The sequence below is a fragment of the Podarcis pityusensis genome (genome assembly GCF_964106645.2).
Source record: "Podarcis pityusensis genome assembly, chromosome: 11".
Taxonomy (NCBI): Eukaryota; Metazoa; Chordata; class Lepidosauria; order Squamata; family Lacertidae; genus Podarcis; species Podarcis pityusensis.
Window position 1 is genome coordinate 48,760,081 of NC_138036.1, and position 23,238 is coordinate 48,783,318.

The following is a 23,238-nucleotide window of genomic DNA, read 5'->3' on the forward strand; positions in this document are numbered from 1 at the left end:
GGGCGGGGCTGCGAAACTTCTCCTCCTCCTCCTCTCTCTCTCTCTTTCTCTCCTTCTTTCTTTTCTTCCTCGGAGGATGCGGAGCGCCGTGAGGTGACAGGAAGCAGGGAGGAGGGGAAGAGGGCGAAAGTTTCTAGCCCCCGCCAGGAGTGGGTTGGCGGTGAGGGGAAAAGGGGGAAACGGGAGTTCGGCTTCCCCTTTCCGAATGGTGCTCCTCCTCATGACTGACCTCCAGCACGACGGGGCCGCCGCTAAAAAGGAAAAAGCTGCCTTGACCCAGTAAGTAGCCTTTCCTCACCACCACGTAGCTGCAGCCACCTGTTCCCGTCGCCAGGCTGGCCATCTTTTCCCAGAGGACGCTTCGGACGGCCGCTCAAAATAAGTCTCTCCAAGTTGGACCCCTGGGGGGAAAAAGGGGGACATGTGGGGGGTCGGGGGGACATTCGGGGGGGAGGACACATGGCCACCCTGTCACAAGGGGATGTGCGCTTTCTTTTTTGGGGGGGGGGGGGAGAGAAACCTGGGGGGGGGCTTTATGGAAAAGTTCTTTAAAAAAACAAACCCATATGCAAATACTTTGCCATTAGCAATAGCTTTGATGAATCATGGTCGACCATTAAAACAACCCCCCCTGCATGGTGGTGTATTTTAGGTAGCTCTCTTTTTTTGCGATTTTGCAACAACTTTGCGCAAAACTTAACTAAAAACAGCTCAACAACTCTGCCCCCCACCCCCCAAAAAGGAAAAAGGGCAAAACTAAGAAAGCCCCCCCCCCCCCGCCAAAAGCTCAACAATTTGCCAACTTTTCTGTCCGGATTTTCACTGTTTGAAATATGGCAACCCTGTCTATGATTATCCTTTAATGCTGTGTATTTTAACACTCCTTCTATGTGTGTATTTGTACACACACACACACACACATACATCCTGAGTTATTAGCCTTAATGCGTCTCTACTGTTGCTGATATTTCAAATGCTGCTCACATTTTTGTGCTATTCTAATGGCTCTTCAGATGTTCTGCAAAAGCATTCCAATCCTCAGACAAGTTTTCTGCGGACTACTCTGCCACTTGTCTGACTTGACGTTTGTGTTCTTTGTACAGAAGTAACTTCTCAGAACTAAGCCACAGCGCTCTCATGCTGGTTTTGCCAGTGTTTGTGGGAATTGGTTGTCGTGGCAATTTTTGTTCATGTTTATATTTAACTCGTTTGGGGGCCACAGCCCTGTCTGGCTATTTGTGTAGTTCAAAAGGTTGCCCAAATTGGTTAGTACAGAGTGGTTTTGATTTGTCACAGCAATGAAATGGGATGTGATGCTCTCCCCCAAAGAGGCTGCAGCAAGATGGTTTAGGTGGTTTGATGACTGCAACAGTGGTGCTCCAAGCTTGTAGTGGGATGGCGTGTAAAAGTCCATTATGCTAAGTTTGGTTCAGTCTGTTGCCACATGTTATGTACATAAATCAGTAACTTTTCACTGGATAGTTCATTGCAAATTGGCTCCATCATAAGCACTGTACATATTTACCAGGTGATAAGCATTCAGACTGTGGCTTGATTTATGATCCATCTCACACGTTTGCCAGTCGCCACTTAACACTTAGTAATAAATAGACACAAACGTGCTGTTCCTTGGTCTGTTTCTCACATAGAGAACTGAGGCTTGGATTGGGTTGGGTGGCATCGTAGGGATTTGTTTTATATTCGGACATATAGGTGAACACAGCGTAAGAAAGCTAAACTATACAAAGCTCTGGGTAGGTAGGTAGTATGGCAGCTTGAATTGATGCAACAGGATGCCTCGTTTATTTGGACACTGATTTAAAACTGACAGTGAAGGAAATACGTGTGTAGACATGTCCTAGATAGTTGACGTTCATGTCAATGGCTAATTCAGCTATAATTAAGTTATGAATTAAATCTTGCATTCTCCGTAGGATTTCTACCCAGTTGTAAGATGTAATTTTCTAAATCATCGACAGAGCTTAATTTGAGATATGGCACTGGCTGGGATTCAGGATTGTCTGGAATCTGCCTTCTGCTTTGGTTGCTACTCCTCTACTTGGCATGTTCAGTAGAGGCATTTGATAAATTCGCCCTTTCCTGGCTAAGTTCTGCCATTAAAAACAGCTTAACAGTTTCTACATTTAATTTTGTTTAAAAAGACACACACAGTTTCTATGCTGTATGTGTGCTCTTGTTTTAGATAGCCCCAAACACATTGTCTGGCAGCAGAGGCTTGTATCTAGAAGAGGCAAATAAAATAGACTTGCACACTTCCATTCCATTTGCCAGGCAACCCAAGGAAAAGTCTCTTTGGTACAACTCGTGGTTGGCACCTTAGTCTGCAAGGCTTAAGTCAAACACTTGTCTGGCAACCTTCAGGATAGGATTTGAGGGACTGGTAGAAACCTGCCTTGAGAGAGCCTTTGAGTATTGCTTGTGATGTTGTGGTGGGCATCCTGCAAGAGTGCTAAAGAGTAATTCAGGGGGAGAGACCAGCTACTGATGCAGGGACAATGGGGCAAAACACCCCCACTGCACCCAGTGCTGTTTGCAGCAGGATCTTGGATTGTGTTTTCCAAAGAACTACCATGTGTTATTTCTTTTAATGGAGGTAGTTCAAATTAATAGGTCAGTGTTTGTATCCTGTACACACACACACACACACACACACACACAAATATCCTGTACACACACACACACACACACACACACAAATTGAAATGGTGAAATAATCCATATAATTGATTATTGGGGGGGGGCTCCACCCCCATCATTCAGCCCGAACACTGAGGTCCACCTCCAAAGGTCTTCTGGCAGTTCCCTCACCGCAAGAAGTGAAGTTATAGGGAACCAGGCAGAGGACCTTCTCGACAGTGGCACCCACCTTGTGTAATGCACTCCCATCAGATGTCAAAGGGATAAAGAACTACACAACTTTTAGAAGACATCTGAAGGCAGCCCTGTAATGTTTAATGTTTTATTATGTTTTTATAGTTTGCTGGAAGCTGCCCAGAGTGGCCGGGGAAACAAAGCCAGATGGGTGGGGTATTCTATTATTATTATTATTATTATTATTATTATTATTATTTGCACCGGGGTCAGTTGATGGGCTTAGTAGTGCCAGTGTATTAAGATTCTAATACTCACAGCACAAATATATCTCATCAAGCACTAGATGGGAGCCACTGAGATAGATTTCGGAGACACGAAATTTAAAGAGCTTGTGTGTAGAAGAAGGTGCACAAATGCATGCGCAGATGGAAACAGTAGCTCGCATATGCATGAATGCCCTATGCGAACACAGGCTATAAGCATCCTATAAAGGAGCAACCACAAAATGTAAGAGGGCCCATCCATCTCTAGCTCCCCTGTAATTCAAGCCCTGAACATTAGTGGATCTTGATAGGCAGCCAGAATAAGTGAAGCAGTGTAGATCTGGAGACCAATTGCCCTTCTTACAAAGGGAGACGTGGTAGAAAGATCCTTGCAGGGCGGGGAGATATAGGGTCCTTGGATGTAGATGGGGCCAAATGGTGCATCCCTATACCTTTCTAGACATCAAGTGGGGCATCAGCACTTCCAGGTTTTCTAAGAAGATAACTTCAAAATGGAGTTTGGTAGAGGATCACATCTGTCAATTTCTGTCCCCTGTTTACTCTGTTGTTCAAGCATGCACTAGATTAGTGGTGATGGTGAAAGAGCCAGAAGGTTCATAGCTTACTGCTCTGCCTTTTATCTTCTTTTATCTAGCTCTTGTCATTTCCTCCTCTATCCGGATAAAACCTGTCAGGTAGAAGACTTCCATTTGTCTGAAAAAAGCTCTTAAAGAGTATGAATGCCTAACATATTTGTCTCAAGAAACTTAACCGTGTAAAAAAACCTGTCACTTGAAGGTCAGTTTCTCTCTGCGAATGTGAAGAACTTCAAAGCTTCTTGTAAATTTAGTGGCTTGCCCTGCTGCTGCTGCTGCTGCTGCTGTTGTTGTTGTTGTAACATATGGTCAGTCATGTTAGGCTTCCACCTCTGTGTTCAGTCCAGATGAGGTTACAGCCTCAGGTGGGGAGAGGTAGGCGTTTAAACTCTAAATACAGCAAATCATGCCTCACACTAGAGATCACCAGTTTAATTCCAGGTGTCATCTAAAGTGGCAGGTGTTTACTTGCAGGCTGTGTTCCTCCTATATTTTTCCTGGCAGGTTGTGCGGAGAACTACATACACAACTAAGCTTTTATGTCGCCTTGGAGCAAATAATAATAATAATATTAAACATGCTGCTGTCAATTTGTAGTTTGATCAGCGCTTGGCACATTCTGTAGTGATGGCCCACTTAGGCTGCAATCCTAGGCACAGTTAGCTGAGAATAACGATGGAAGGATCTGTCAATTTCAGTTTATCATTTTTCGAACCTTAAATTCAGTTCTGTATATTTCTGCAGCAATTTGCGAACTTTCTTTTTTAAACTCCTCATGCAAATTCTTCGTGTTTTTAGTGTGAATTTATCCTAATAAACACATTTTTGTATGCAGTTTTGACTAATGTACACATTTTTGCCATCAATTTCTCCAAATATATGTTATTTTCACTAATATATTCATTTCTGTGCACAATTTCTCCTAATATTGCATGGAGGGAATGGAGAACTGGATTGCAAAATTTAGATAAGTGCAAATTTTGAAAGATGGCTATGTTTTAGTTCTTGTATTGCTTTGGAAAGTGGGAATTTGATATATTCGGCTTTAAACGTGAACTGATTTGAATTTCTCCCTGATCCCTAACTTTGAGGAAATCCTACTGAATTCAGTGAGGCTTAACTTCTAAGTAGGTGCACACAGGATTGCACTGTTAGACAACATGTACATGAGTAGCCAACTTGATGCCACCCACGTGCTATTGGACTCCAGCTTTCATCAGCCCCAGAAAACATGGTGAATGATCAGAGGTGGCAGTCCAGCAGCAAATGGAGGGCACCACATTGACTACACCTGCTCTAAGAAACTGAAAAATACTTGATAAAAATTGAAAGTAAATTTTCCAAAATGAACAGATGGCAAAATTAGCAGGCAAATTATATCTAATGTGAAATATCCAGTGTAAATAGTCTACATTGTCTCTTACACCTTTTAACTTGTCATTCTTGCAGTCAGGAATCATTGTGCCCTAGATGTGAAAGTAACTGGATGCATCCCCATAATCAGAGGTTTGTGCTCAGGCTGTTTACTTATTTTTATCATGCAAATTTCTAACCTAATCTAGATCAGAGTTAGGGAACCTGTGGCACACCAGACATAGTTGAATCACAAATCCCATCATCCCTGGCCATTAAACATGCTGTCTGTGATTGACGCAAACTGTGGTCCTGCAATATTTTAAGGATCACGAGGTTATGGGCACAACAACAGAATGTTTGGGTGCGCTTTTTTAATAAGAAGAATACAAAGCTGAAAATGAATGAACTGCAGCTAAAATGTTATGTTCATTTTTCACATGGTCTGGTCCTTCCCCTGCCCCCCTCCCTAATATTCTTAAGAGGGTCTCTTCTCCGGTCTTTGGAAAGTAGCTGGAAGTGGGTAAGCAGAAAAGGGTCCTCCTTTCCTTCCACTCCGCAGTTTTAATCTGAAATCTTAGGCACAGTACTTCGCTCAAAGCTCAGAAACTGCTTGCACTAGTGAAATTCCCTATTGCAAAATGCGCCTAGAACAATAGGAGTTTTGAATATTGATCTAAATTTAGGGGCACCACTTACAAGGCACATGAAAAGGCCACAGACAGTCCTTTGCTGAATATTTGTCACTATAGAAGACACTCTTACTGAAATAAGTTAATAATATATTTGGTATTTGAGCTAGTCCTCTTTCCAATATAGAAACTAAACCACTACCACTCAAAAAGACCAGGACAGAAACATCACAATTAATTTGGCATATAAATCAAACAAAAACTCCCCATGTTCATGTTATTATGTATCAGGTGCTGTTAATATACATGGAAATTTAACAAGTAACATATGAAGTCACTGTGTCAAGGACTTTAAAAGTTGATGGTGAAAAAGATAGAAGTTGGGGAAGGGAAACAACAACAACAGGGAGAGGAAGACATGAGAGTAGCTAGGATACATATTTGCATCTCAAATATTTCCACGAACCTAGTAGCGTGTAGATTGGTTTATGCACAAATGATCTTAAGAGTGCTTGCCAACCTCTTCCCCCCGCCCCGTGTGTCCAGCAACATTTGAAGCAGGAAAATTCTGCTGTTTATGCAGTCTGCTATCCTACTAACAGTGTTTTGAATCAGGCTCTGTTCTTGTCATATGAGCAAAAGTAAACAACTTTGAAAAAACAACCCCACCACAGATACACACAGAAATTCCATTTATAAAGTCAAACAACAGCAAGTGGAAACTCAGCTCATGGGGTTAATGGTTCCACACATAAGGGTCCTTGTTAGAATTTCTTTAAACCATTCACTCGAATTCTGTTAAATCACTTGACTGCATTGCTATATCAGTGTTTACTGTAAATATTCCATAAATATCTATAGTGATACGTTGCCTATATTAAATAATTTCTATGTTAAAAATAATCAGGTCATATGAGCATTGTATTTTATTTGGAGCTCCAACATCTGCCTGCATGATTGGATCTGATGCCTGTGCTCATTTTGGTCTGCCATTCTTGCTAGAACAGTCAGCAGGTACGGGGGGGAACCTGGGGTCTTCCCAGTGGTTCTGGACTCCGACTTCCATCAGCCCTAGTCAGCATGGACAATGACAAGGAATTGTGAGAACATCTGGAGGGCCACAGATTACACATCCCTGGAGTAGGACACCTTAGCATTCAGGTCACAGGAGCTGATGTGAGAGCACTGCAGTGAATATCAGAGCTTTATTTCCTGCAGATCATGGGAACACATTAGTCAGCTGAGCAGATGGGATTCCATTGACCCATTACTCACAGGCACACTTCTCAGCTTTTGCTAATTATATGTTAAGAGGCGCACTTCATTGTTTCGAGACAGAAAAGTTGTTGTTTTAGTGTCTGTCTGGTATGGTGGTTTTACACAGAAACCAGTACAGTAGTACCTCAGTTTACGAACTTAATCCATTCCGGAAGTCCGTTTTTAAACTGAAACTGTTCTTAAACTGAGGCGCGCTTTCCCTAAAGAGGCCTCCCGCCACTGGTGCCCTTCTACTGTTCGGATTCCATTCTTAGACCGAGGTAAGGTTTGCAAAGCAGGACACGTACTTCCAGTTTTGCGGAGTTCATAAACCGAATCATTCGTAAACAGGACTGTTCTCAAACCAAGGTACCACTGTATCTTGTTTGTTGCAGTTATATCCCACATTTTTCTCCAAGGAGGTCAAGGTGGCATACAGAGTTCACCTCTCCTTATTTAATTCCCACAGCAACCCTGTGAGGTAGGTTACGCTGAGAGTTAGTGACTAGCCCAAGGTCACCCAAGTGAGCCTCGCATCCAAGTGAGGATTTGAACCCTGATCTCCAAGGTCCTAGACAGACTCTATAACTGCTATGCCACACTGGCTCTGACATTTTTTGGTGAGTCTCTGGTTTCAAAAATTTTGTTGAGGTGTTGTTTTTGTTTGTATTTGCATATATCACTCAAGCAGATTGCCTACTGCCTTGATCCATTCAGTCTGGAGAATCCCAACAAACATGAACTATTATGCTGCAATCCTAAACATAATGGAACTTACTTCTGAATAAACACACACAGGATTGCACTGTTAGTTTGATTTGTGTTCTTTTAAATGAGTTGTTTATTTATATCTGCATTTGGATGCACATATAGCCCTAGTCATGCATTTACTTACATGTAGGACTTTTGTGTGCAGCAGGTGGTGTGGAGTTGTGATTATAGCCTTGCACATGCATTGTAACGCTGTTGCTTCTCCCCAGTTTTGCATGCTGAGTGCAAAGGTCTGAACGGAATCTTTCATGAAATCAACTGTTTGCCTAGAGGGCATCCATGGAAGCAACTGGGTATGTCACTCACCTGGAGTCCCTATTCACAAGCAGATGCTTGTGCAAAGGTTTTCAGATCTCCATGCTCAACATGCAAAGGTTGCAAGTGGGGCCAGGAGTACACATGAGTAAATGCATGAATAGTGCCTTCCCAGGTCAAGAATTAAGAGGTACTCCTGCTGCTTAATTACTATGTGTCTATAATGTAGTTAATGCACTGTGCATCTAATGAGCAGCTGCCCACTTAATTCCTGAAACCACCTCCACAAAACCAATCTCTTAAATTGTTATGTGTTTCCTTCAGGTTGTTTCATCTTCTCCTTTCCTACAGAGAGAGGGCATGCTAAATTGTTGTGCATGTTTCAAAGGATCAGCTTGTATAATGGATACTGAATTTGGCTCTGACATTGTCACACAAATAAAAGGGTCACTTTCTGTATTCCATCTTGCAAACAAACAAATTCTTGTTCATCTACAGTACCAGTTGAGTTACAGAGGCGAAACAAAAATAAATTTCAGTAGAAATTTGAACATGTATACTACAGAGACCAATGTAACAGTCAAGCAGCATAAACAAAAATATCACTGACAGTTGGGGTTCCCATCCCCATGTTGAAAGCCCTATATGCAAGTAAGACAGCTCCCTGAAGACTAACACTGATCACGTATTGGTTGGGGAATGAGCCCAGCTGATACAGCAACATCAAAGGGGTGGGACTCCCCGCATAAATTCCCACTGGCCCCTTTGCACTTTTCAGTCTGAATGCCTGAAAAGGGATATAGTCAGACCTATTGTGAGCCATGGTATAATACCAGAAATGTGGAAAATATAATTTAAGAATCACAAGAGAAACTTTTCTTTCAAGATTTATAATATTGAATGGGATTGGATCAGTATTAGAAATTTGCCAGGTGCCAGGCTCATTTTGTAACTGGCACAGGTCCAGTTGCGACCGTGTAGAGATTTCTAAGTGCCAGGTTGGAGACTGGGGAAAGCAAAACGTCACTTAGAGAAGGATCTGAAATATTTTCCTTGAGGCTTGAATTTGTTTTATTCTGAATTGTTTTGTTTGATGTTTTAATGTGTTGTAAACGGCTTTGAGATTCGTTCTTTAAAATATAAAGTCATACAAATAATAACGACAACAACAACCAATAATTTCCATCAGGTGGGCAGGAACAGGCGCATAGACATTCCATTGTGGTGACCGTAACCTAGGTTTAAGGTGCCATTTAGTGTTTAGCTTTTATATCTGAGTTTCTAACACTGGATTGAATCATGGTGCTTGTGTTGTAAGTCTGTACTAGGAACCCAAAATGATACACTGACAGTGCCATGGATTTTACATTAGATCGGCCCTAAGAAAAAGGAGGGAAAGCAAGAGGTTTGAGGAGGGCCTCAATGAATGAATGGACGCCTCACTCTGAGGATGGGGTCCTTCCTCAGAGTGAGGCATTATTGGTATCTGCCACCACTAGTTTCCCATGACAGTGTCAAATGCATCTTGAAATTCAAATTTGAACCAAGATTTGCCACCCTCACAATGTAGAAGTGGATCCAGGAATCTTTACAGTCACTATCCCCACAATGCTTTGCTCTGAGAAAGGAAGCCTTCCTCAGAGTGAGGAGTGGTGGTTCAGGAGAGCCCCGTTAGAGTGCTGGTGATGGCACTTCCTTGTGGGTGACAGTGGCTATAGTAGCCAGTGGGGAGGCAGCCAGCTATGGTGACGGTGGCAGTGACAGGCAACCCCATCTGTGTTGGACGGGAATGCAGCCTGCCAGTCTTCTCATTTGCTACCTGAACCATGAGGCTACTTCATTATAGTTTGGATAACTATTTTTAAAAATCCATAAATTTTGGATTGTGGGCAAATTTCACTGAAATCTTAACTTTGAAGAAAGCTTTGTAGTTTGTTGCCTCCTGCAAATGTATATGGATGTCCTTTTTTGAATAGTCCTCCTTTTATTCACACATCAGATTATTAGTATGCTTTTGAGGTGTCTTAATATAAAAGAGATTTTATAGTTCCTGATGCTTTTCTAAAATTAAAGAGTTAGTGAGTTGTTAATTTCATATCCTTGGTTAAAAAAACTGGTAACTTTTAGTGAACGCATCTTCATTGTAGGCATGTTTCCACCAACTAGTATATCTGCAACGTACATATTGTATTAGGATATGAAAGGCTAGTGTTTCATTATAGATTGGCTGTCAACAGTGGCATGTAAGTCTTTGGAAATAGTTGACAGTTATATCCCAGAGCAAGATTTACCCATGATGAATCAATTTCCTCTTTTTACAAAATACTTCATTATTTTGTATGAGTTATAAATTTCACTTCCTGTTTAGATAATTTTGTGGGTTTGTTTTTTTTAATTGCTCACATAGATTGCTGTTTCAAAAGCTTTTGTAATCCTGGCATTAATGTTACTCTGTAAGTGAAGAAATGTCTTCCCATTCTTGGATGAGCTAATTATTCAGTCATCATTTTAAATTATGATAGTTATCTGTGAGTTAATATGTGCAGCTTCACACACACAGCTGCTGAACAAATAGGTGCCTATCCTACAAGGTATTTAATGAAGGTTAAGAGCAAGTTACCTCATATGCAGAGCAATAAGATTAATTTATACAGGGGTTATATTTAAAAACAAAACATTAGATTGTTTTGTTTACCCCCAATGCTGGATGAAGATTACATTTCATGAAGCAGGGGCATTCTTGGAGCTATCAGGGTTTCAGGAATGGATTTCCAACTTATTTTTGTATTTTTAAGGACACCCCCTATTTTATTTACCAATTTAAATGCCATGTTTATAGTTTATAGTACAAAAGGCAGAAAAGAGATTCCAAAGAGCTATAGAGCCTTCAGCATACATGTGCATAAACCAGGGGGTGGAGGGGTGTGTGTCCTCTTCCTCTTCTGCATGATTTTCTGCATGATTAATCCAGCATGTTTTACAATCTACACATTATCGGCTAGGTTCCACTGTGAAAAACAGCATGCCTCTTTGTGGAGAAGGTCAACCAGGTCTAAATCAAGCTGTTTTGACTTAATGGAATCAAGGACAGGATGCAAATGCAAATTTTCTTGTCTCTTTTCAGTGAGAATTGCTGGGATTTGCACCACAGGTTTGAATAACAAATTAAGGGTTACATGTCTATCTTTTCCATTGGATCTTAATTCTTGCACAGGGGTACACCTGCCTGTCCCCATCTGTAAGTTATGATATGCTGCTTCCAGCACAATTTTTAGAGAAAGAGGTGCCAGAAGCACCATGAATGCCTCCCTTGTTGTCTTATAATGGCAATGGCGCCCACCTGAGAGGTGTCAGAACTGAGTTCCAGTGAGTTCCTACTGAAAAAAAAGCCCTGGCTACTTCCAGTATTGTTGACTAGACTGTACAAAGATGTTCTTTAAAAAAATTCTTAATCCTGATATCGACTGATTAGGTGTTAGCTAGCTGCTAGCAGAAGGCCAAGGAAATTTCATGGAGAGAATCCATGGGTGGGAGGAAGGGCCTTCCCCTTCAAGATTCTGTCCTCACCCTTGCTCATCCCTTTTCCTTCATTGCTTGCTCTTTACTCCATCCCTTCCCCTAAGCAACTTTAGGCTGCTACAAAGGAGCAGGGATGGAGAACCTTCTCACCCCAAGCCACAGGCCTCACTGGTCTTGCTTCACACCCACCTGGGCTGGAATGCATCACTGAACTCTGATAATGACTCTTGCTTCCCTGGACGGAGGATAGAGAGGTGTATGTAGAAACTAGTTCACTGCACAGGGGTAAAATTTAAATCCATTGCTCCACCCACTTTTATTTCTTGCACCACCCACCATGTGTATGTGCCTCTGAGAAGGGAATAGAGCTCCTTTTAATATGCACTTTAAGCTGCTTGCATTCCCATTTAACTAGCGTCATCCACATGACATCGCTCTCAAACAGCCCCTGTCCCTTTGGTTTTCCCCTGTAAATTCAGATTTCCCTATTCCAGCGGTACATTTTGAAAAATATATCCAAACTGCTTTTCCGACAGTGGATGCATTGCCTTGATCTCCCCCCGCCCCACTCCAGAATTCCTGGATGTGTGCCATTCCTGGGCAGACACAATTTTTCAGCTGATTCTTATGTTCATGCCCTGGTTGTGCAAAATTAACACATTCAAACAAACAGATTGTAAGGTGCAGACAAAGACAAAAGGGAATAGCTGCTGGTCTGGACAGGATCAAGCAGGTTTGATCTTCAACTTCAATTTGACTAATAAGGTCAAATTCAAAGGGAGAGAATGTGGATTCCAGCAAGTGTACACAAGCCCTTAAGCAGCAACATCCTAGGCTTTGCGCCATGACATCCAGTAGATTCTATTCAGTGACTTCATTGCTTCTGCATCACTATGCATCAGCAGAAAAAGTAAGAGATAGGTCAAAGGTGGGTGATAGCCTGCAGCACTCTCAAGCCAGTTCAAAGATAGGTGTGGAAGGCAAAGCATTTTCAATGTAATTCTGGTTGTTTTACCAGAAGCCATAACTTCCTTTGTCCCATCTATCATGTCATCTCTTCCAAACGTGAAGTGGATCAAGCAGATTCTTTATATATAGGAGCCAACACCCTAGCCTTGGTAACTACTTGTCTGCAGACTTTTTAGTTACAGTGGTACCTCAGGTACTTATTTCATTCCGGAGGTCCGTTCTTAACCTGAAACTGTTCTTAACCTGAAGCACCACTTTAGCTAATGGGGCCTCCTGCTGCTGCCACACTTCCGGAGCACAATTTGTATTCTCATCCTGTTCTCATCCTGAAAGTTCTTAACCTGAGGTACTATTTCTGGGTTAGCGGAGTCTGTAACCTGAAGCGTATGTAACCCGAGGTACCACTGTACTAATTCCAACAAGTGGTACATTTACAGCCTTATATCACCTAATCATCCTGAAGCTGCAAAAATAATTCCTAAATAAGAACTTCTAACATATGGGAAACAAACAAAAACTTCTTAACACATAATTTTTTTTTTAAAAAAAACTGTTGTTACTGAAGTTGAAGCATTCTCTTAAAGTTGAGGCATTCTTTTTCACAGTGCATATCTTAAAATTACAATACGTTTCCTGTAAAAAAATTCCTTCCTGTAGCACCTTAAAGACCAACTAAGTTAGTTCTTGGTATAAGCTTTCGTGTGCATGCACACTTCTTCAGATACAAAGAAGAAGAAGTGTGCATGCACACGAAGAAGTGTGCATGCACACGAAAGCTTATACCAAGAACTAACTTAGTTGGTCTTTAAGGTGCTACAGGAAGGAATTTTTTTACTTCGACTATGGCAGACCAACACGGCTACCCATCTGTAACTGAATACGTTTCCTGTTATTTTTCTCATTCACTTCTGTTGCATTACAAGCATCAAGCAAAAATCAAAATCTCAGTTCTGCTTTCTCATAATGCTTATGAAAATTATTGTCACAAAGTTCAGTTGAAGTCCCTGAAGAAGACGCTACTCTGCAGCCCTTCAAAATAAAATAAACTTATTTTTTTATGACTGCAGTATAACTAAGTAGCTCCAACCCATTCAGAAGGTCTCTAAAAAGCACAAACAAATTGGATGTGATTGGGGCCATCATGTTTTTAAATATTTCATTTTGTACATTTATGTCCCATCTTTGGGGCCACATACATGGCATTCCTAGATGTCTCCCATCAGGATTACTGTGGTATCCTGTCCTCCATTGCTGTATTTATTTTTTAAGACATTTTTATCCTGTTTTCCAGTTACAAAATCAAATTGTAGGCAGCTTGCAATAAAAATTTAAATATCAAGATTTCAAAAAAAACAAAACAAACACCCAAGCCTAACAATACAACAAACATGCCATGGATATGATTGACTCTCAGTGCAATCCTTTGTGCAGTTACAAAGTAATCCCATTAAATTCAATATGGGGCTTGCTTTTGAATGAGTAAGAAGACTAATTTTATTCACCTTAGAAAACATACTCTCTGAAGCAATGGCAATCATATTGTCTAGTGAGAATGAAAATATTCAGCTTTGACGTTGTGCCATTTGCAACTTGGGTTACGAATCCCACAGCTGAAAGACCGTCTGCCAGTGGAACTGTTAAAGCTTTTCTATCTGAAAGGGGAAAGAGAAAATGTAAAGAAGCTGCTTTTCAGTGACAGTTCTCATTCTGAACAGTTGGTTGTTTTGTTCCTAGAGAATGAGAAACACTGAATCAATTTCTATTGGTAAAAAAGGATGCGAGCTGTCAAGTTACAGAGGACAGCACTCTATCATTTTTCATTGTCATTGAGTGCAAGTATGATGAATTCTTGAGCTTCAGCTCTTTTGTTGAAGGGAACTTGACTCAGTGTACCTGAATGAAAATGTTAGGGAGGAAGAGACGAATGGGTTGGTTGGTTTTTTTGTCCCTGTTGGTTGAAATGACCACCCTGACTGTGAAAAGAGTGACCATTTGAAAGCCGTAAGTAAGCAGAGCCTGCCAAAGTTCATTTACCGTATTTTTCGCTCTATAACACGCACCTGACCATAACACGCACATCGTTTTTAGAGGAGGAAAACAAGGGAAAAAACATTCTGAATGAAACGGTGGATGAATCATTTTTGTGCTTCATGCTGTGGCCACAGACATGTGATCTGATGATGAATTTGGGGTGACCCAATGCAAGGATCCTGAGGATCCATGTCGATCCATGCTTTGTAACCACGTTTTTGCACCATTGCAGCCCCAGGCAACAGTGGGTGCGTGTGTTTTTTGGTGCAGTCTGTAGCCATGGACATGCTATGTGATCTGATGTTGAATTTGGGGTGACCCTATGCAAAGATCCTGAGGATCCATGTGGATCCGTGCTTTGTAACCACGTTTTTGCACCATTGCAGCCCTGTTTTTGCATCAGATCATTGCTATGTGATCTGATGGTGAATTTGGGGTGACCCAATGCAAAGGTCCTGAGGATCCATGTGGATCCGTGCTTTGTAACCACGTTTTAAGTGGGGAGGGAAGTAAAAACACAGAAGGGACAAGGAGCACGAGAGGGGTGTGCAGAGAAGCAGCTGGCTAAGAATGCAGGAGAGGGGTATAACGGGAGGGAGGAAAGGAAAGCAAAAGTTTCCCCCCACCCAAGCCAGCCAGCTCGCGCTCTCTCTCTCCCACCTGCATGTTTTCCGGCTGCCTGATATATATATTTTTTAATTGCCTTGACAGAAGAAAGCATTTTAACTGCATTAAGAACTATTTAGCAGCGAAACCTAAGCTGTGCCATCCCTTAAGAGGTACAGACACTGTAATCTTCCAGATCGCATGAATTTACAGGCAAAACACTGTTTAAGGATTTCATCCTTTTAAATGGAAGAAAGCATATTTGAATGCTGTGTGTCCTCAAAAACAAAAGCAGGAAGTCAAATCAGAATTTTAAGCTGAACCTGTAATCTCTCTTCCCTTCACAAACATTGTTCCCTCCGGAGCATGGAGAGGAATTAGAAGGAAGGACGCTCTGCTTGCCTGGAGGGGAGCGGCTTTCCCTGCTCTTTGTTCCGTTTGAGCAAACACAGCAATGAAACAGAGGAGGTAGGCAGTAAGACCCTGAGGCAGAATGCAGGAAAGCAGCCGCTTCCTCTTTCCAGATTTCCCTTCTCCGAGACGCGATTTGATTTTTGCCTCCACTCGCGCCATTCGGCTCCAGGGACCACACATTCGCTCAATAACACGCACAGACATTTCCCCTTCCTTTTTAGGAGAAAAAATCTGCGTGTTATAGAGAGAAAAATACGGTAATCATAACAGAAAAATTTAACATGCTCCATTTTACCATGTCTCTTTACCTGTCACTGAAGCAGAATTACTCAAGCTTGGTCCCCATATATTGTTGAACTACAGTCTCCATCATCCCCAGCCAGTTTAGCCAGTGATCAGAGATGAAGGGAGTTATAGTTCTAACAACATTTGAGGACCCAAAGTTGAAGAAGGCTGTACTTGAGGATGCATTCCTGAGAATGCTTTTTGGAAGTAGGTTCCACTGAAAGCAGTGAGGCTTCCGTGTAAATAAATGCATTAGCACTGAGCATAGCGCATATCCCAAGCTTTTTGCTGCCTTAGCTGCACTTCAGTCTGGATCTGCTCCTTCCCTCCTTCAAATTAGTAGAGTGATTATATGCTGCAGACAACCTTTATAGGCTGCAGACTTAGTGAGGCGGCTATCTCTTCTCTGATCTTTGCTGGGAATTGCAACCGGCAGCTCATGTTGCTTGGGACAGATACAATATTTGTTCACTACACTAGCAAAACAAAGCCGTCTTATTTCAACACACCCAGTACCTTGCTTTATTTGCCTTTACCTTCCATCCTGCTTGTACTGGCAATATTCACACACAACAAACTCCAGAATGTTTTCTTTACAGATATACAGACAGTGGTCTTTCTGCTATGATAGCACACTGTGACTTCTATGGCTATTGTTTTAGCACTTGCCCTGCCAAGGTGGCACCATGGGGCGGGGGGGGGGTGATAGATGAAAGCAGGAATTGGTGTCTGACTTCTGCAGCAGGAGGGGGCACTATTTAGTTTTTGCTTCAGGCAGCAAAATGTCTTGGGCTAGCCTTGTTTATTCCTGTTTTTTTGTCTTACATCCAAGAACAACTGTTGTCTTCAGTGCAGCAGCAGACAAAAAATCTTCCTACTGCACATTTCCCAAGAATAAGCATATTTATATTTCACAATGATGGCCCCATTCCACGTTTCTTTTTGAACATCCCATTGATTTCAACTGGATTATGCCCAACTAAAATATGATTAGGTCTGCAGTATTAGATAACATTGATATTTTAGATTATATAAATATTTAAAAGTGCTTCGGATCATAGAACCAGAGTAGATCAAAGGTGGCAGGAGCAAATCTCCACAGTGATAAGCAGCAGTGCAAAGTTCCAGCTAGCAACAAGAGAACTGAACTAGCTGGTGTGTACATACTGCAGTTGGTATAAAAATGTTACATTTGTTATGAAAGCATGGTGCAAAATCCTAACTAGATAAACAGGCAGGCAGGTGCACAATTTCAGTCTTAGATTTTAGGGTGATGGGTTGGGATTTGCTTTGTTTATTAAAGTTTGCTTTTAAAATGTAGAAGGCTTGGAATTTAAGGAATTATGCAGTGGCACTGATGATAAATGTCATTTTCCTGCAGTTCAGAAAGTGAAAATGGGACAGAAGAAAAAAAGAAGAGCGGGAAACCATATCCTGGGCTGTCACAGACATCACCAAGTGATCTTGAATGTTTTGAAGATCAGAAGAAGGTTATAACTTCACGGTAATGAAGAATCCAAATATACAAACTTTTCAGTAGTGTAACTCTTCCAAAGAAAGCTGTTAAACACACAGTTCCAGAGGATGTTGCTTTTGCAGTCCCATTTGGACCACTGCCAATGTGGTGTGGGGCTCAGGAGAGTTTGAAAGGCTGGTCCAGATGGCCACCAGATCCAGACTGGCCAATGGCTACCTGTCCCTGCTACAAACTGTAGTAAATAGAGATGAGTGGAGGGTCCCTAACTAACCACAGACACATCCCCTTCCTCTCAGTTATTAAACATCTGGGTTTAATTCTCTTGAACACATAAACAGACCTGAAATTGATATCATATGGGTAACCAGTGATTCTCAATCTATAAATAATCTTCAGCTTCTCACTTAATTCTGCAAAGTCGTAGCTTACAAGGGTAATAATGCCATACAAATCTGGAAATAGGATTTGGTGTTTTGCCAGTTGGTTAGATAGATATTCATGTTCTGGGTTCTTAACATAAGATTTCACTGGCTGATAGCTCTTCAGTTTGTCCTATCATAAGCTGGCCCAAAATTTTATACTGCACCTATATAATAATATATGTGTGCCATTACCATACTCATCTTTCTGTACATCCATTTTGCATATACATTTCACAGTATTGTCATCAGCATAGTTTTTGTAAATGCATTCCTCCCTGCCCAATTTGTATTTCCTTCCTTCTCTACATGCAGCTACACTCATCCTCAATCTGCTCCCTGATAGAAGAACCTCCATTATGGATGGAGCAACTAGCTTTCTTCTCCCCCAGATGAGATAAATACCAGGGCAGAACTAAACCTATTCCTATGCATCATTAATGGCAGTAAGGGACCATTATCAGTTAATTAGAGCTCTGGGTTTGAATTCATTTGAGCTCCTATGATGAGTGTTGCCTGTGTAAAGCAGGAGTCTTCAGTCATAGGCTTGGCATGACCTGGTGTCCACTCTCCTCAGCACACCATAGGCCACGTTGTACTTCAGTGATGGTTTCCTTAAAATGTGTAATTTACATGCATGCTTCTTGTAACTGAGCAGGTGTTTGCAAAGCTTCCAGTAGTAGTCATTTGAAAACTTCAAAATAAGCATATTGGCTCCAGATCTACCTACTATTTCTCTGGATTTATTTATTTTTAAAGTGTGGTGAACACGGGTATCAAAAGTGAGCTGATTATGTAAAAGAAATCTCCCTGAGACCTTTAAGGGTAAGGTGTTGTTGGACCCGTTCTTATCAGCTCCAGCCAGCACGGCCATTGGTCAAGAATGATAACTTGTCCAGCAACATCTAGAGGGCCACAGGCTCCCCATCTCTGCAGCAGAAATGCTGCCTGTGAGCTTTTTTAAAAAAGAAAAACCTCATTTTGAAAACAGTGTTATATGCATGGGATGTTGTCTTGCTCTAGGTCGAAGACAGTAGTGGATAATACCTTCTTGGCAACAGATGGCAAGAATGTCTCAAAGCCTGAAAGGAAGAAGAGTGCCTCAAATCAGGTACTGGAGAGAATCTACTTGTTTGGGATCCAGACCCTGCAGTCATCATCTGAGGCCCTTCTTCATGTGCCTCCACAAGAGGTCCGGAGGGTGGCAACACAAGAGTGGGCCTTTTCTGTGGTGGCTCCATTTGTGGAATACTCTCCTCAAGGAGGCTCACCTGGCACCATCATTACATATCTTTAATTGCCAGGCAAAAGTGTTTCCCTATAACCAGACCTTTGGCTGATTAAACATTCTTGTATGGGCTTTTAAATGCATTTGGGGGGTTGGTTTGTTTTTGTTTTACAATGTATTTTGTATTCTCATTTTATATTTGTATGTTGTGAACTGCCCTGTGATCTTCTGATGAAGAGCAGTATTAATTTTTATTTTTAATAAATACCCACTTTAGGCAAAGTGTGTTGCATGTTTATGTTGGCTGTATTATTGTGCCAAACTGCAACGATGACCTCGAGAATTTTTGGACCTTGCACAAAGTATCAAAATAATTCTCCCTCAGACATAACAGTGGCATTTTGGGCCTCTGACCCAATCGGTTTCCACTGCCACTGTTATCCATTGCCTGGGACTTCGTTCCCTTCCAATAATATTAGGCCCTCAAACTGTACCTCTGTTCCTGAATAGCATAATATAACCCCAGTTCCTACATCATCTGCAGAAAAGGGACTTACAGTTAGTTGCCTAATGCAAAGATAGACATCAGCTGGTATATATAGTAATGTTTATGCAGCAATAACCAAAATGTATCTATTTGTTTCCTCAACTTTAGTTTAAGGCAAATGCTCACTTTCACAAGCTGTTTCTGGATGTCCCAATTGATGAACCCTTGAGAAAAAGTAAGTTGAATGCTATATTTTTTTCCTGTTTTGTTACATTGAATTTTCTGTCACACTAACCCTTTGGCATGCCTCAAAGTTTTTGCAAGAAATTCTATTACTAGCTAAAATATTAGTGAGAGATTTCTGGCCATTGACACGTGAATTTGGATGCTTAGTTTTTGATAGTCTCTTCTAGTTCATAGCCAAGATGTTTGCTTTCCCAAATATAATTCAATGACTATCTTGTATTGAGTAGCTTTCTCCTAATAGATCAGAGTTCAGCTACAAGAGATTTAGGATATGATCTAAAGCTATTTGACTTTTTCAGAGTGATTCCCCTTCCATGAATAACAGCATTTACATTTCATAGACAGTATTTAATACATTGCTTACAGCATTGCACAAGTGCAGCTGTTAGATAATATTGTACTTGTGACCCTTTCAGATTTTACCTGTGCGTTACAAAAAGAAATCTTGTACCAAGGGAAGCTATTCATATCGGAGAACTGGATTTGCTTCCATTCTAAGGTCTTTGGCAAAGACACTAAGGTAAATGAAGTCAAGTGTTATGATGTGAAGTCAAGTGTTATTGATTATTCTTGCCTAATTCTTTTTTTAATATGGTTGGGGGTGATGATATAAATGTTAATGGAAACAATGGGACACTTGTAGATTTAGAAAATTAAAAATGATCCAGTGGTTTCAACCCTACAACCCTGGTTAAAATAATGTTGAATTAATAGAAATGACTATATCAATTGTTAATGCAGCATTAGGTCTACAAAAAGAACCACAAATCACCTGGTGGTGGTAGCGTAATTTGACTAGTCTTCTCAGTTCAAGATGTTTCTCTCTGGAGAAGCTGAGTTAAGGAAGCAGCATACTGCTTCCCTTCTAAGCAAGGGTTTAATAGGAGATGGAGCAGGGTGTGACTTGCATGTTTAGTTGTATATCTCAAAGTATCTCAAGAAGCAGATGTCAGCTGCTTTGCAACAGGTCTATGCAAGAACCAGCTTTCTCACAATGGGTTATTTCTCAGTAACCATGAAAGCTACTGGAGCCAAGTTACCATCTTTATACTCTAATAACTGATACAATCTCATTTCAGATTAGTATACCTGTGTTGTCAGTGACACTGATAAAGAAAACTAAGACTGCCCTTCTAGTGCCAAATGCCCTGGTTATAACAACAGTCTCTGATAGGGTAAGTGCACATTTTGGGAGAAGCTTCTTAGCACCTTTAAATTACCCATTTTGTTTTGTTTTTCCTCCCCTTTCCCTGTCCTTCTCCATTAGCTGTTGGTCTTGTTAATTGGCTGTCCTGGTTTTACTTTTTTTATTTATTATCACTTTGCATTTATACAGAAAAGAAAAGTAAGATCTAACTTGGACTAAAATGAAATAAAATAAACACACGGCTTGCTCTTCATCCCCCTCATGTTTTTACCCATCCTTAGCCCCAGTTACTGGAAACATCAGGGAGCAGTTGCCAAGAAAATATCTGGAACTCTTAACACAAAAGAAGTGTTTTCACCAAGCAAAAATGTTCCTCTTTAACTAGGCCTTCAGCTGATTGACATCTGTTACCCTTTTAAAGTGTGTTGTGGAAGAGGTGGGGTATTGGGTTGTTTTTATTACGTATTTTCTGTTTTTTATATTGTGACTATGTTGTGAACCGCCCTGACATCTATGGGTATAGGGCAGTGTACAAATTTAATAAATAATAAAATTAAAAAGACCCTGAACCAATGTTGTGGGAAGAGTAACACTCCTCCCGTAATGCAGATATTTACAACTGGTGCCATTCTCTGCAGTTGTCTAACCAAGATACATAGTTTTCGGGCTATGTAGTATGGTGATGGCTGGGGCCCTCAGGAATGCAAGCATGTCAACTGAATCAGTGGTAATAGAGATACAGGCCTATTTTGCCCCTCCAAGTATGTCTAGGAAAACTAGCTGTTAGGCAGGCTTATCTGAGTGTGACCATAGGATTGAGATATCCTAGTAGTGGTCAGCTTGTAGGGGGAACTCAATTACTGACAGCAGCAATCTTGGATACAAATGATAAAGGCAGATGATAAAAAGTAGCTTGCCATGCTGGATGACACACAGTGACTTTTATGTGCCTTTGTTCTTAGCTAAAGCAAGCTATGGCAGTCTCCCCAAATGCTGAATAATAATTTTGGTGGTTTTCTTTTCAGTACATGTTTGTGTCCTTTCTGTCCAGAGACACTGCTTACAAACTATTAAAATCAGTTTGTCAACATCTAGAGGTGAGTGAAAACCTTTTTCAGGTGCCTCTGTGTGTGTTCTCAGTATTAGTAGTTGATCAAATGGTGTCATTTTAAAATGTGTTTTCAGGATGTTAGTGTTGGCAACAGTCCCAGTCTTCCTTCTCCAGAAAATAGCTTCCGGGCAAATCGCCCAACAACTTTACCACTGGTAAGTTTTGTTTTTTAATAAAATTAAGAGCAATGAACTGATGAGGAACAATATGGAATGGCTATGAGCCAATATAATTTTCAGTAATAAGATTTTTGTTTTGAGATAGTATTGGAGGCTTTGTAAGAAATTCCTTGCTCCAATTCTGGCATGGACCAGCCTTTGCCAACCTGCTGTTCTTCAGACATTTTAGACTACAACTCTCATCAATCCCAACCAGAACATGCTGGCTGGGGCTGATGGGAATTGTAGTGAGGAACATCTGGAGGGCAGTGAGCTGACAAAGGCATTAATGGACCATTTCATGCATGATGCACACCTGCATGTACATGCTGAACTTGATGTTATTAAGATTGTTGAAGACTTGATGTCATTATGATCACTGAAAGCTCACTGCAATCAAATGCTTCACTAATTGCTTACTTGTAAAGCTCCCTGGTCAACCTCTGGCAAGTCACTAGAGCTCTATTCCAACATTCATCATGAGTAACTTGTACAGAGATTTGAAAAGAGAAGCTTCCACATGAACAGCTGTTCATGCATAGGCTTCCACATGACTGATACCAGTCCACAGTCTTGATTGCATGGACAAGTAGATGCTCACAGAGACTTCCCCTTTCAGATGTCATTGTGAGCATGTGGACATCAAAGATACATCCTTTTTCATGAATTCAATGTGACGTATCAAATGTAGATGCATTTTCCCCTTAAATGAGCTAATTAGTCTTTCATATATTTGAGTAAGGTGGATCACACTTTTTTTAGATCTAGTTCTGCCCTTTTCCCAGGCAAACCAGATTTTAAGCTTGAGGTTTACATGAATATCTTCAAATATAAAAGCAATAATTATTCAGAATTTTCAGTCTCCATATAAATTGAGCAGAAAGCTATCATAGCTCTCTCACAGTGGCCTGGTTCTCAAGACGTAGGTTTCCAGGACCACACAAAAATGTGGGTTCCTGGAGAAAAGCTTGCAGCCACTTCCCCCCTCCCCAGTCCTTGTTTTACTTCTTTGATGCCCTGAAATAAGCCCAGGTGTGGCTTAATGGGTCATCTGAACCCAGGCTTGTGGTTGGTGAAAAGAGAACTTAACCAAGAGCCCTAGTTTGGGCAACAAGCTAAGCCAATTGTAAGAGAATTGTAACTTCTGGTACATTTGTACAAAGAGGTTAAATAACGTCT

General features: G+C 41.1%; 1 protein-coding gene across 3 annotated transcripts in view; it reads left to right on the top strand.

Annotated features, from left to right (window-relative positions):
* GRAMD2B (GRAM domain containing 2B) overlaps window positions 1-23,238 on the top strand; it is a 53,310-nt gene that overhangs the window by 23,391 nt on the left and 6,681 nt on the right. The window contains exons 2-9 of one of the 3 annotated variants that reach the window (XM_080972909.1): window positions 5,144-5,200; window positions 17,168-17,290; window positions 18,706-18,793; window positions 19,566-19,632; window positions 20,060-20,163; window positions 20,723-20,818; window positions 21,816-21,887; window positions 21,976-22,056. In XM_080972909.1, coding sequence (XP_080829035.1) covers window positions 5,181-5,200; window positions 17,168-17,290; window positions 18,706-18,793; window positions 19,566-19,632; window positions 20,060-20,163; window positions 20,723-20,818; window positions 21,816-21,887; window positions 21,976-22,056 — 651 coding nt within the window. In that variant the 5' untranslated portion in view covers window positions 5,144-5,180. Of the gene's footprint in view, window positions 1-6; window positions 280-5,143; window positions 5,201-17,167; window positions 17,291-18,705; window positions 18,794-19,565; window positions 19,633-20,059; window positions 20,164-20,722; window positions 20,819-21,815; window positions 21,888-21,975; window positions 22,057-23,238 lie in introns of those variants that run through there. The other 2 variants (XM_080972907.1, XM_080972908.1) reach the window with 2 other exon arrangements.